Raw genomic sequence first — 15,563 nt, forward strand, 5'->3', positions numbered from 1 at the left:
ATATTACTGTTATTTGTTGGGAGGAGACATATTAGAATAAGTAGAATCAAACATGAAAGCTACATAACACTAATGAACTCTAAACTATGATAACTCTAAATGTATTGTGTGCAGAGGAATTAAGATTGTATTAGCATGACATTACTTTGAATGATCACATGTCAGCGATCCACAGCCAATAAAGCAATATCTGATCCAGTAATGTCAGACCAGACTGCAGACAACCTCTCAAAACATTCAGACAACCAGTATGATGACAAAGACCTCTTACCAAATGTAAACAAACAAAGTGGGATATCATTATTTTTAAATACTGGTATCGACTGTTTTGTCTTGAGTAAGCAATTGAATGTCTAAAACATCTCACCAGACTATAGCAATTACATGGTATAAAAATAATAGTCCTGTGTGCTGGTCAGATGACAGACAACACTGGGAACAAAAGCTAATGAAATTGCAACAAAGAGAATGCAAGTAAAGCATGAAATCAGATATAACATGATGGTTATCATAGAAAACACACCAGACAGTGTTAGAACTCAGTACTCCGCAAATTGGGGTTGTGTTAAATTGAGAACTAAGTATTCATTCCTTTTGCCCTAATCTCAACCTCCCCACAGTATTATAAGCACAGAAATTAAATAAATTAGCACAGTACACACACACACACACACACACACACACACACACTCTCACAAGTGAGTCCACCTCTCACATTTTTGTAAACATTCGAGTATATCTTTTCATTTGCTACAATGTAAAGTAGTGCAGACCTGAACCCCATTGGCTTTTTTAATTCCTCCAAAAAATGTTTTCTGCTTCGCAAGCCAAATCTGGGGGTTAAACCGGTGATCTGCGGCGACTCACGGAGCCCCATTCCACCTCCCAGGAGGCAGCTGTGCCGTAGTGAGCAGAGTTTATAATGTCTTCAAAACAAGCGTTGAACCCGAAAAATGAAAAGCAAATCCTGTAAACTCTTCCCAGCTCATGTTCAGGGAGAACAAAGGTACTCACTTCCCCCAGGTGAAAACAATAATATTAACAACAATAAACAATAAATGATTGTATAGTCTTTTTCATTGTGTTCTCAAATATCTGCTTTGTATATTGTCTATCTATACATAACCACAACATTTATTAAGGCAGGTAATGTAACAGTTGGGCAAAGTGTTGATTAAGTTTCTTGGAAATTTGTACAGACCTCTGTCAAACAAATAATGTACTGTATGTCCCAGAGTTTGTCAAGTACAGAGGACCTGCAGGGGTTATCCCCTTCACCATCACATCAGTACAACGGAACTAAAGAGAAGCTCTGAGATGAGCTCTGAGCCCCTTCCTGGGTCAAGTTTCCCTGCATATTTCATACTGCACACTGTATATTTCATTAAATATTTCAGTGTCCCTCCTCTGGAAGCCCAGCTACACTGAAGTCTTGGAGTGCGTCCCACACTTTAGAGCAGAGTGACATGGGCCGTGCTGAACAGGGCGTCGTTTGGGACACGTTCCTCCAGGAAGTGGAGGAAATTCCTTGTGAATTATTTCTTAAAAAGTGCAAAAGCAGGAACATATACAGCAGGTTTGGAATGGGAGAGTGAGTCTTGTATTATTTACTAGGGACGCACCAATAAGAACATTCTTAACCAACGACAACAGCCAATATTAAAACTGATACCGATACCTATGTACTGTCATGTCAGTTCCTGTGTATCCTGGCGTACATTAAATAGAAATGTTGATTCTGATGATGAATCTAACCTCAGCTAATGCAAATTCTATCATACAAAAAGTATTTACATTTTAATACCAATTTTCTTTCACTAATTATGCATTAAAAAATCATGAGTATGGACCTTTATCAACTTTGGACTCTATCTATGAGCCCAAGTTTTTTTGCGATGGACTGCAGAAAAATAAGCACGCACGCACGACAATGTTAGGCACGATTCTGCTCGGTGATCCACTGCTGAGCTTTAGAGTTTATTTACACGCTGGGCTGTCTGCCAACACTTTACCAAAAACAGCTTGACAACTAATTACCGTGTGTTAAACTCACAACAAATAAAACGCTAATCGACTCCATTCCATTCCAAATGTTTAATGAACTGTTTCTTCAGCCTTGTATAACCTGAGATCCTTATGAAACTGTATTCCAATGGAAAAACAGGACAGTGAGTAGTAGATTTTACAATAGGTAATCTAGAAGTAGGAACTATGGGTTCCCCTATGTTCCACAGCACTCTTCTGTAGCACCAAGCTGACCACCGCAGGTTAAATTTGAGACCTTAACTGCACCACTAGATAAGGAGACATCAACAGCAGGGATTTCTTGGTCTCCTTGCATTCTAGCGACTCATTTAGGCAGCTTGGATGTCTGTAAAGCCGTAGGTGATTGTCAGGTAAATGAACGTTCCCTCCCAAGTGCTGATCCATGTGACTTTCTGGTTGAAACAACAGTGTCCATGAATGGTTTGATCCATGTGACTTTCTGGTTGAAACAACAGTGTCCATGAATGGTTTGATCCATGTGACTTTCTGGTTGAAACAACAGTGTCCATGAATGGTTTGCGGTGATCATCAACTCTCCTGAACCCACAGGTATTCTTAGTTAAGCAAGCATTGTGTTAAAAAGCAGCGAAGGTAGGCAGTGTTCCAGCCACGGTAGGCCTGTTAATTAGCACAAAGACCCCACTGCCCATCGACACAGGATTCTTTCATAGAGTAGAGTAGGCCAGATCGCAACCTAGAAATGTGAATATTCATATTTTTTGTGAATGTAGTCGGTAGATGACAGCCTAAGCCTTTGGTCGACTGGCTCAGTCATCTTGTTCCGGCACCATGCCACAGAGTGTCTTTGCTTTCTCTGGGGTATTTACAGTCTATGTTTATGGCCAACAACTATAACTTAGTCCTGTGGAGAAGAATAAGATACGTTTTGTACTATTGTAAAGGGTGTCTCTACAACACTTTGACACTTGAACCAAAGTGCTTGAGGGTGTTTCACAAACACTGGACTAGTTACAGGGTAGCCATGTCTATTTTTAAAACAGGCCAATCATGTCAGTAGGAGGAAGTCTTCCAAATGCTCTATTTTCCATATGGCACAGTCTTGTTTGTGAAAGGCAGAAACACATACACGCACACACGCATTTATAAACAAAACATGTCACCCCTTTAATTTTTCTATCCTCCATCAGCTCTTGCTCTGAAGCTGTCAAATGTAGGGGGTTTGCAGGAAAGTCTGGAAAACAAAGTCAAGCTATTACTGGCGCTTGGCGCTATTAGGTGGTTAGGTTACTACTAAGAACCAGCTGTAGATGCGTGACAGAACAGAGAACTACAAAGACAGAGTTTACTGAGGCCTCAAAGAAAGCATATAGCTTCCACGCACAGCATTTCATGAGAAAACACTGAATCTCTGTGCACACCCAGCATACACCAAGACAGGCTGCTGACACCACTCCTTCCAATATCGTTGCTCCGGTCCAAACCTGCTAAATTTAGAGCACACTTAATGACCTCCGTTCCACAGGCCATACAGAATCAAAGAAGAGCGCTGCCCTTGCAGTCATAAGAGGTTCTTTCACTGTGTTCTCAGTATGACACAGTCAAACTATTCCAACCACAGCTCCATTACCTTGAGGCAACCCCTAGATACTTATGCTTAGTAATTACATGGAAATAACCTCAGAGGGTTAAGTGGAACTTTGTCTGTAAACATTTCACCTCACAAACACATGCAAACCAAACCACCCTTTGCCAATTAAACTCTAAAAGAATCCAGGCATTTAGAGACAATAGAAAGAGCACAAGGTAAGACCACTGTTCCATTCCTTAACTAATTGGGCACAGAGACCTTACGTGTGTATACATCACACGATTACCTTCCGATCAAACTAATGGACAAACTAACTACGCTTTGTATATTAGGGGTATTATTATAAGCAGGATGACCATTTTGTGGACAAAATTTGTGTTAGACAAGATGCTTCAGATACTGTCCGGCACCATTCCTCTTTTATTCTTTTCTTTAGGAGGAGTAATTTTAAGGAGACCGCTATACAAAAGCAGATAAAGGATAATTATATTTAAAAGGCCACTGATGAAAGGTGTTATTTAAAATGGAGTTCTTCCCAAAGTATGTTGTTGTCGGTGTACTCATGCTCAGTTGATTCAATGATTTCCTGATGATTGTCATCATCATTTCCAGTTGTTGTGTAGTGTTGTTGCCAGTCCCAAATAAATTGTGATAAAGCTCTGAGGACAACTCGAATATATATACAGTGTGGAGAACAAGAATTTGATACACTGCCGATTTTGCAGGTTTTTATAGGTACACTTCAACTGTGAGAGACGGAACCTAAAAAAAAATCATCAGGGATAAAATTGTAGACCTGCACAGGGCTGAGATGGGCTACAGGACAATAGGCAAGCAGCTTGGTGAGAAGGCAACAACTGTTGGCGCAATAATTAGAAAATGGAAGAAGTTCAAGATGACGGTCAATCTCCATCTGTCTGGGGCTCCATGCAAGAGCTCACCTCGTAGGGCATCAATGATCTTGAGGAAGGTGAGGTATCAGCCCAGAACTACACGGCAGGACCTGGTCAATGACCTGGAGAGCTGGGACCACAGTCTCAAAGAAAACCATTAGTAACACACTACGCCGTCATGGATTAAAATCCTGCAGCGCACGCAAGGTCCCCCTGCTCAAGCTAGCGCATGTCCAGGCCCGTCTGAAGTTTGCCAATGACCATCTGGATGATCCAGAGGAGGAATGGGAGAAGGTCATGTGGTCTGATGAGACATAAATAGAGCTTTTTGGTCTAAACTCCACTCGCCGTGTTTGGAGGAAGAAGAAGGATGAGTACAACCCCAAGAACACCATCCCAACCATGAAGCATGGAGGTGGAAACATCTTTCTTTGGAGATGCTTTTCTGCAAAGGGGACAGGACGACTGCACCGTATTGAGGGGAGGATGGATGGGGCCATGTATCGATAGATCTTGGCCAACAACCTCCTTCCCTCAGTAAGAGCATTGAAGATGGGTCATGGCTGGGTCTTCTAGCATGACAACGACCCGAAACACACAGCCAGGGCAACTACGGAGTGGTTCCGTAAGAAGCAAGTAAAATGCAAATTAATTACTTAAAAATCATACAATGTGATTTACTGGATTTTTGTTTCAGCCACTCACAGTTGAAGAGTACCTATGCTAAAAATGATAGACATCTACATGCTTTGTAAGTGGGAAAACCTGCAAAATTGGCGGTGTATCAAATACTTATTCTCCCCACTGTAGGTATCACTATTGAGTGATGGAGGAATACACAGGCTTATATGGTTGTGAAAAGTTAGCTTTTGGCAATATTTGTCCTTGACTGGTTAGTTATACATCTAAGTAGCTATCTAGCTGCCTGATCTGGATACCTGATAGTGGGGCCAAACGTGGGTATGAAAACAAAATGTTTGCTTGTAAATTGCTATACCACAAGAAAGGCAATATAGGACTGTAACTTAATTGTCATTGTCAAATTTGGGTCCTGAAAAAGAAAAAGTGAATGTAGCTAGTTACTGAAGCATAATACAATGTTGCTGTTATTCCCCTTTAAGATGTTAGAGGGCTAAACATTCACCTTTCAATGTTACCAATTCCCTAAACCCAATTCATCATTACGGCCTTGTCTTTCGCAGTAATTCCCCACCTGAAAGCACAGCCCCCCAGGCCACCCTGCTTCTTATCACAACATACACACTTAAAAGAGAATGCTAACAACCACTGTTAAGCTTGCAGACACCAGACCACCGCAAGGAGTTGCTGGAGTGCTGTTCTTTTACAGTGGATTCAGATTGGTGCCCCATTAGGGACGTCCCACACGGAGTCCTTCCCAACTACATCATATCCATTGGTTGATTGAATCGCGGGTTTAATGTGGGTGCGGTTGGTTCGGCATTGTGTGCTGAAGACAATGCCACACTGACAGTCACTGGCCAGAAAGCGCAACTGTGCAGGCGGCCGGGTGCTGTAAAGGTTTGGCTTGGCGCTTCCTCACATAACCACAGTGGCAGCTCCGGGCACCACAGACATGATAACAGCTGGGTGTGGAGTGTGCCTGGCTTGGCCTCCGTCCGTCCACCCGACCACCTCGAACTCTGAGGGGGCCATGGCAAACAATAGCGCAGCTGCCGAAGTTGTAGGAGGAAAATAATTCAGGAAGAGGCTATCCAGGAAGACTGGAACGGTCACGGTATAGTAACGGCATGACAGTTGGACGGCAAAGGTCGGAGCTCAACGTGGCTATTTTCAATAAGCAAGATAAAGATTTCTACACGTTGGCACAGACAAGTGTCTGTCTGAGTCTGTAAAACTGCATTGAAAGTCTCCTGGTTCATTGAAATATCACTACCATAGAACAACCTCAGAGGGCATGTGGGGCCACTCAACAGTGTTTTATGTTGAGTGAGTGGGAACCAATCAACTTGCAGCATGGAGTCCCGCTGGTGCTGGCATGGCTTTTGGCCGAGTGACATGGTTATCAAATCAGAAGAGGATCAGCAGAGGATCAGCAGAAGAGGAGTTGCTTCCTAGCCTCATGACTAGACTTGGCTGCTACAATAGACTCTAGGCTAGTCCTACAGTTTATTTTCTAGTCCTAGGCTAGTTTCCTATATCCCATGAGGGAGGTCAATTGTGCCAGGGTCATTCTTCCTGCCTCAGAGGTCTTAGCCTTCTATCCTTTATAGAACGCATCTGGAGGGGGCTGACATGAAAAAGAGCCAAAGAACCACAATCATTCATTAATAATATTTCAAGCCCCTATCTAAGCATATCAACACAACCAATCAATCAAATGTATTTATAAAGCCCTTTTTACATCAGCAGTTGTCACAAAGTGCTTTTATAAAACACCCAGCCTAAAACCCCAAGGAGCAAACAACAGTAGTGTTCTGCCTAATAGCTTGTCAGAGCTACAAGCTGATGCAGCCATCTTCTACTCATATGGTGGGACACTTCTGCCTACAAAATAATAAAATACTTCCAGACTCAATTTGATTAAAAGGCTGGATGATTTATACAGCGTTTAGCTAGATCAGAGAAACCATTTCTTGAGACCATGCCAATTTATTTCCTCTTCAATAAAACCCAATTCCTTCCAGCAATTGATTTGTTCTGAATCTGCTCAGGTTCAATCCAAAGCAGATCCCCTTCAACCCAACAAAGAGTAAATAAGCTGCTATGATCAAAATCCAAACTGCACACAGTGCTGTATACAAGGTATCTAACAAATGGATCGGGTACAGAGCTGTCAGAGCATTCCGATAATCTGTGGGTTTAGGGAACCAAATGGCTATTACACAACCTAGTAAAAGTGCTGGGAAAGAGTGAGAGGGGAATGTTACTGAGATTCATTAGGAACTTACCGAGCCAACCGTGCAGATACACTAGTATGCTTGTGTGTGTGTGTGTGTGTGTGTGTATGACGTACTGAACTGTTACGTTTTAATTGCAACCCCTTCCCTTCCGGTTATTACTCTACCCTAAGGGCCGTCTTATGTTTCAACCAACAGACAAACAAATGGTCCATTTGTATTGGTCTGCTGTTCGGTCCTGCTGACTAAACGAAACAGGGCCCCATACACCCATGCATTGTATTTCAGAATACACAAAGAGTTGAGCCGGTTCTCTGTTACAAAGCTCTCTCTGTGGTTCAGTGAAACAGCCGTTAGCTTGGGGATAAGCCAGGGAGCCTGGGCCAACATCCAGCAGGTCTTGACCCAAAATGCATAGAGGCTTCTTGGACTGGACCCGTTGTTCTGGGAATCCAATAGGCCAGCATGTTTAGCATGTCACGAATACTACTCTCAGCTAGCAACCCAGCCTGCCTCCAGTCTGGTGCGACAAATCTATGACATAGGCTTTAAGGAAGACTCTGGATATAGAACATTTTACATAATATGTGAATGACATCAGCACATGCATCATTAATCAATAAAGGACAAGCAATGCACGTAGAGGGCGGTGACGTTGGCAGTTGCAGGAGAGCACTTTAGTTCAGAATAACAAAATATGAACAGCACACTAAACCAGAGATGAGCACTTCACCTGTCTTCAACTGTCAAAAAATTATCCCAAACTAAATATTTATTACACTATACTCGTGTAATAAATAAAAAAACACTTGACGTTCAGGAGTGAGGTCAAAGAAAAATACTTCCAACAGCTCTGCAGCTCTGGATATAATCACTAGCCAACTATCAGACCCTCAAACTGCAGATAGATTACCTACGCATGCTTAAACAATTGGCTAAATAAAAATTAAGAAGCGAATGTGCACAAATTAGCAGAGGACACTGTGCATTCCGGAGAGATGCAAAGCACATCTTCACCTCAAGGCCATTCCCTTCTTGTCTCAATATCTTAAGGTGATGTACAACAATGCTAAGCTTTAGACTAATATACCATTTTTATCAAGGTACAACAGAATATGAATGTAAAATGTTAACTTTCCCTACCAGACCAGTCAAAACCATTTGGCAGGCCTGCGGGCCAATAAAGCACAGACTTTATATTTTTCAGACCAATTTGGATCTGATCCAATCCAATTCATATCTAATTCACATCCTCAGATCGCATATTTCAATCCACAGTTGGGGTTACTGATTTCCCCCCAAAGAAACACAGGTTTCTCTGATGGGAATTTCAAAGTTACAATGAGTAGTCAGATATAAATCTCAGGACCTGAGAAGACCTCTGAAGCTTCACGACACACACGCGCACACACACACACACACACGTACACACACACACGCACGCACGCGCACGCACGCACGCACCCACGTACCGGAACAGAGGACGCCCTTATGTCGGGCACAGGAGAAGTCGTCGCACTCGCAGAAGGTGCCGTAGATCTTCCCGAACTCGGACTCATAACAGAGGCACTGGTTACAGCTGCACTCGCCTCTCCCGCTACAGATCTGCTTCCCCTCTGCCTCCCTGCAGGCGCCCTGGTACACGGCTCCGGCCTCGCCCTCGTGGCACTCGCAGCGCGCGCCCAGGTGGCCCGTGTCACATCGACACGTGCCGCAGACGTACTGGCCCCTGGAGCTGCAGCGGCTGCTGTTGGCCCGGGCGCGGTGCGTGCAGCCACAGTCGCAGCGATAGTCCACGGAAACCTCCAGGCGATCCTTGAAGCCCACCGGCTTGACGGTGAAACTCTGCCTGGTCCCCGGAGGAGGGCAGCCTCTCGCCTCCACGCTCACGTTGAAGGACACCTGAAGGGATGAAGAAGAGCGAGACAGCGGGACTGGGTCAGCGTGTCAAGCGGACTAATGGGACGTACCCGCCAAAAATCACTGTCAAACCAATGACAGTGATTTTGAAAGTGCAACCGTGATTTAGTTCAATTGTGTTCTGCTGTCGTCAAGGTTTGGCAGTGAACTGCGTCTGACCTTCAGGGTGTATCTACACGAGGACTTATCTCTCAGATAGAGAAAGGAAGAAAACTTTCAAGAGAAACAGGGGGGATTAAAAGGGATTTGAGAGAGAGCGATAGAGACATACACAGGCAGACAGACATCAGAGAAGTGTTACTTTTGCTTTGAGTCAGAAAGTTGATTAATCACTGCCAAGAGAAGCAGATGACAGAGTCAGGACGGGACCTCCACCCATTTGATTGCTCTGAGGAAGGAAGTTAAAAGAAGATAGAAACTCCACCTACTCTTTAATTTAGCCTGCCTCAACACGAACCATAACTATGCACTGTTGGTGATGTTACTCTCTGTAGTTCATCTGCCACAACAACTCCAGTGAGTGTGTATTTGTTCACGTACAGCCAAACCGCACAGCACCCATCACTACACTGCAACAGGCATTACTTTACCCAGTAAAACTGATATCGCCATCAATCTCTAATACCACATTGTACAATGTACTGTACATTTGCGTTTCATACCACCAGCTTCCATGAAACTTTTGAGTGTATTCTTATGTGCCGGAGGCAAGACAACTGTAAAAACAGAGATGTAGTGGTTCAGGGGTCCAAGCTGCTGCCTCTTCTTCACTGCCATTTCAGCACACTCACTCCTCCATCTTTCTGTTCTCCATCATTAAAACATAACATACACTAAAGAGTTTGTATATAATCAGTAGTCTCAATATCTATCAGTCTCTAATTCTATATATTTAAATCATTCTGCCCCCCCCTCAAATAAAGGGTACGTCAAATTAATGTCTTAATAGATGTTTGAATATGTTAAACCACACATAGCTCTCAATATATATGGTTCCCTCAACCACACAAGTTTAGCCAGGGAGACTACAGATACATTGGGGTGTAAAACAGGCAGCGCTGTGGGACGGGTGGGCCGGAAAAGAATCCCTCCTCCACATCCCAAAGCCCCGCCCCCTGGCTGCAGGGGGCCTGTGCCTCTGGCATTACCGAGCCTGGAGGTGTGATGGGAGAAGGAATGTGAGAGTGTCAAGGGAGGTGGGATACCGGTTGCATTACTGGTCAGTTCCCAGCGGAAGCTCTGACACTCTGGGGCGCACAGTCTCTTTCTCCGAACACACAACGCAGAGGCAGTGTTGATGTTGGCATAAGTTCCACATTGAACTCAACAGACCTGAAGCTTCCGTGAATAAAAGGAGAGAGCGGCGCCCTGTCATTTAGAATACCTCTCTCTCTGGGGGTTTCCTAGCCCATCTCCAATAACCCTGAGACCTGGCAGTAGTTAGTAGACGCTACTAGATCCTGCAGCCACAGCTCAGTTTTAAGGTTCACTATTGAATGGAAAGTGAGCACTGACAGGCTTAGTGTTGAAAAGGTCAGAGAGCATGCTGGGAGGGCCTCTGTGTCCTGAAGGACCGAACAGCATGTTGCAGGCCAGACTAATGCAAAACTGCTGTCTGACAATAAACAATGATTGTGGGAGTTGCTGCGTTCAGGAGTTCAAATATTCATGGAACGTGTCATCCTGGGCTGGCTGCCACTGTGATTACACCCTAATCCATGAAGACATTTCAGACCAGATTGAGCACCTTAAGGACACATCTGACAGAGAAACCCCAAGACACTGACCAGTCCCCTTCTGCTCACCCAAATATGCAGACAGTACGGCCCCTCCAGGGGAAAGTAAATATATATATATTCACACTACCATTCAAAAGTTTGGGGTCACTTAGAAATGCCTTTTTTTGTCATTAATCAGAAAGACATGAAGTGTAGACATTGTTGTTGTAAATGAGAATTGTAGCTGGAAATGGCAGATTTTTTATGTAATATCTACATAGACATTCAGGAGCCCGTTATCAGCAACCACCAGTCCTGTGTTCCAATGGTGCATTGTGTTTGCTAATCCTGTAATGGTGGCAGGATTTGGGCGCAGAACCAGTTGCAAGAGTTGAAATCAATTGAATTTATTCAGACACGGAAAAAGGAACTTCGGTACTCGGGTAAAACCCGGACTAGAAAACAAAGGGTTGCAATCTTGGCACTTGTAAAAACAAACAAATGGAAATCGGGCAATAGGATATTAATAAAGAATGTTGAGGACGTAACTCAAATGAAATAAGGTAAACAGGCTTTTAGAGGCAGGCACGTGCACAGGTAGGCCTGTGCTGAGCACGTCCCTTTACTATCTAGTGGCCTTTCCGGTTGACATGTGCCGGTCCGCCTTGGTGACGTGCGTCGCGCACACTGACGGGCATGCGTCATCCGTCTTCTTTACGGGAGTCACTCAATCCGATGGGCATACGTCACTCACTCCAATACATCGTCCGTCCGTGTGAGCCGACAACTCTCCCCACAAATTGAGCACATGCCCCTCGGCAGGTCTGTGCACAGTACCGATGGCAGTCATAATTCAATGAGGCAACCAATACATGTAACACTCACGCACACAAACGGTAGCAGGTTGCACAATCAACAAGAGGCAAACAGAAAAGGGAAGCCTATATACGCCCGTGATTAAACCCCGATTAGTGACAGGTGTGAGGGATAACGAGACATAAGTGAACGGCACGTTTGATTCGTGTGTTAAATATTCCGGGACGTGGAACGCCAGTTCCTGGAGGGAGGTGGAGTTGCTACAACCAGTGGAGCTGACGGCCACGATGGACCTGAACGGAGAACCGTCACAAAGTCAATCATTTTAATAGGTTAATTGATTATCAGAAATCCCTTTTGCAATGATTTTAGCACCGCTGAAAACTTTTGTGCAAATTAAAGAAGCAATGAATCTGGCCTTCTTTAGACTAGTTTTGTATCTTCGCCATCAGCATTTGTGGGTTTCGATTACAGGCTCAAAATGTCCAGAAACAGCAGCCTATTCTTGTTCTGAGAAATGAAGGCTATTCATGCGAGAAATTGCCAAACAACTGAAGCTCTAATACTCCCTTTACAGAACAGCACAAACTGGCTCAGAATAGAAAGAGGAGTGGGAGGCCCCGGTGCTCAACTGAGCAAGAGGACAAATACATTAGAGTGACTGGCAGCTTCATTAAATAATACCTGCATAACACCAGTCTCAATGTCAACAGTGAAGAGGCAACTATTCTGAAGGACAGTTTTATGTGCTAACAGAATTGCAAAAGGGTTTTCTAATGGTCAATTAGCCTTTTAAATAAGCAAACACATTGTGCCATTGGAACAACGGAATGATGGTTGTTGATAATGGGCCTCTATATGCCTATGTAGACATTCGATAAGAAGTCCGAACTTTCCCGCTACAATAGTCATTTACAACATTAACAATGTCTACACTGTATTTCTGATTAATTTGATGTTATTTTATTGGACCAAAAATTAGCTTTTCTTTCAAAAGCAAGGAAGAATTCCAAGTGACCCCATACTTTTGAACGCTAGTGTATATGGATCTCTCTCAGCTGGCTTTCTTGCTTTCTTCTGGGTCAATGGCTGGCTCGTCTCTACCTCATCTACTACGAAGTTCTCTTCCTAACGAGGTAATGAGATTTAGGGGACATGTGAATCACGAGGAACCCAGCTCCTTAAATCATGTGGCTCGTTAGGGAAACTAGCAGTAAGTAGTAGATCCAAACCACAGGACCTGAATGCTGTGATTGGGAGAGAGAAGAGGATCAGACGGTATTGAATTCCATTCACCTCAGTTTACCTCAATCAGTGCCGAATGCAAAGACGTTCAATCGTAACGCATTGTGCCTATTAGCCCACAGGTTGAAAACGACTGGGAGGTTGGAGCAACCGACTGGATTGGTAGTTGGGTAGTAACTGAGGCGTTTGAGTGTAAGAGGAGATGCAGGTGCATGCATTTTCTTAATATGTTGTTGTTAACATTTGATTATCTGTGGTACTTTGGATTTGAAAGTTAAAATTACATCTACATTTTACAATTTGTGACCACCACTTTTAGGCAGTTTGCATTTAATTGTGGGTGATATTAACCCAGCAAGTAAGCAAAGTTGTCACTTGTCCCCTCAAAATAAATCAAGGGCCAAGCAATCAGCTTCTGTAAACTGGACGATCATTTAAAAGGCCTATATGTAAATGTATTGCATTTTAACATTAAAAAAGTCAATTTATCTTATTTAAAACTGGAATGATCGAGTTTCGCAACATTTACTCATCAAAAATTAAGTGGGTGAAAACGGAAACATATTGTAAAATGCAGAATTTATACTGGTCAACAGAAAGCTTCTGAGTGCAAATTGAAAAATGGCACCCACCCTTTATTCAACTGGCTTCACTTAGAAGACTTGAGAATATCTCCCCTCAAACAAACCCATGGCAGATGACAGCAAGCAAAATCCTACATTTCTGTTCAAGAGAGAAAAAAGCACAGAATATTGGGGGGAATTTTTATTTTTTTAATGAAATAATATAGCTATTTTTATTTATTTTTTACCAAAAGGGAAATAATGTTTTTATATGAACAGTTTAATTGTGTAATTTAGGCAATCATAGCTGCATCCGGTCTAAATAGGTATTCCCCAAATGGAAATTTTCTGGGGTGAATGTTTAGGGCCTGTCTTCTTTGTGAATTTCCAGCCAAAGAATTCAATTTGATTCTCATGATCCTGAATAAGCTTGTCTTTACAGTTGATCACTGTTACCATGGAGAAAAAAAGTCTAATAGCATTCTTGTGACAACCCATTTTTCTCTGCAAAGCACAGTAACAGAGAGCAAGTATTTGATTAAAATGCCTGTAGGATTGCGGCATTCAAAAACATACAGCCTGAGACAGAAACGAAAAGACAGGGAGTGTGTTGTTTTAGGCTTAACAGCCCAATCTGTATGCATGAGATATATTTAGTGTTGAGAGAGAGCGAGAGTTGCAGTGAAAAGGATCTGGGCTTGTTTTTCTACTCTTTTGCTCTTTGTTCTTCCATTGTCTCTGGTTACAGCAAACCTTTTTGTTAAGGACGTTTTGATAATTGACATGCAGCATCAGGCCTCTCAGGGAGCCCGCAGCCAGATCCCCAAAGTCTGCATCCCAAATGGCCTGCTGCTCGCCTACACAGTCCACTACTTTGGAACAGGGTCCTTTATTTCTGTGACTGACACATGGGCTCTTTTCCCAATGCGCCTTCCAATCAATCCCTTGAAGTGCCTGTCCTGGAACTCCCTTTAAAACGGCACCAGCGAAGGGAACGGACTGACGCGGCTCGTCAAGGCGAAAGGATTCAATGAATCGAGGAGAGATTGGCGTTTAGAAAGAGCACTGGAGCTGTTTAGGAGGACCCCGATTGGCACTCGGAGGCCTGTGCGTCAAACCCCGCAATCTTCAGACTAAAGACAGAGCTAGGGCCTTTGCCCTGGCCGTGGTGAGATGGGTTTCCCCATTCAATAGTTCCCAGTCGCCCGCACCACAACACCGCATTCAGTTAAGACAATGAAGGAATCGGCGGGGGAGACACTGGGGTACTGGGAGGAGAATTCCACAGGGTCGGATCTCTGTCTGGTGGCGTGTTCATATGAGCCCCGTCCTAAGAGTTTCAACAGACGCGAGATCAATGTAAAGGGGCTTGAGGATCTGACCCGTGTGGAATTCCAAGCGATCACAACGTATGTCGAGCCCAGGTCACCTGAACATTCTGAAGAGTTCGGTTACGCGAAAACAAAGGAAAATGGAAAATGAATTCCACCTAAATGGCACCAACACAATGCGACTCAAACCACCAGCAACAACAGTCTCCTCCTGTTATCCCGCTACCCCCATCTCCCAGTGACAACCCTTACAATTGGAACTGATTTCCAATTGCTGCATTCAGAAGCAGACAACAAATCATAACAAATGAGAGTTCAGTTGGTCACGACACCCACTGCACAATCGACAGCATCCTGACTAACCGCGCCACAGTGTGGTTTAGCGGTGGCTCCGTAGCCGACCGGAAGGTCCTACAACGGGTGGTGAAAACCACACAGCACATCAACGGTGCCCAGCCCCCAGCCATTATAGACCTCCAGCGCAAGCTGTGTCTGCACAGGGCAAGCGGCTTTATCAGAGACACTTCACATCCAAGCCACAAACTGCCCTCCTACCATCAGGCAGGCGATACAGGTCTCTTCGGTCCCACACCAGCAGGCTCA

General features: G+C 43.9%; 1 protein-coding gene across 2 annotated transcripts in view; it reads right to left on the reverse strand.

Annotated features, from left to right (window-relative positions):
• The window catches only part of itgb5 (integrin, beta 5), a 46,146-nt gene that overhangs the window by 17,271 nt on the left and 13,312 nt on the right, over nucleotides 1–15,563 (reverse strand). For both annotated transcript variants that reach the window (XM_034286819.1, XM_029113485.2), the window contains exon 10: nucleotides 8,840–9,269. In XM_034286819.1, coding sequence (XP_034142710.1) covers nucleotides 8,840–9,269 — 430 coding nt within the window. The remainder of the gene's footprint in view (nucleotides 1–8,839; nucleotides 9,270–15,563) is intronic.

The sequence above is a fragment of the Esox lucius genome, chromosome 16 (genome assembly GCF_011004845.1).
Source record: "Esox lucius isolate fEsoLuc1 chromosome 16, fEsoLuc1.pri, whole genome shotgun sequence".
Lineage (NCBI taxonomy): Eukaryota > Metazoa > Chordata > Actinopteri > Esociformes > Esocidae > Esox > Esox lucius.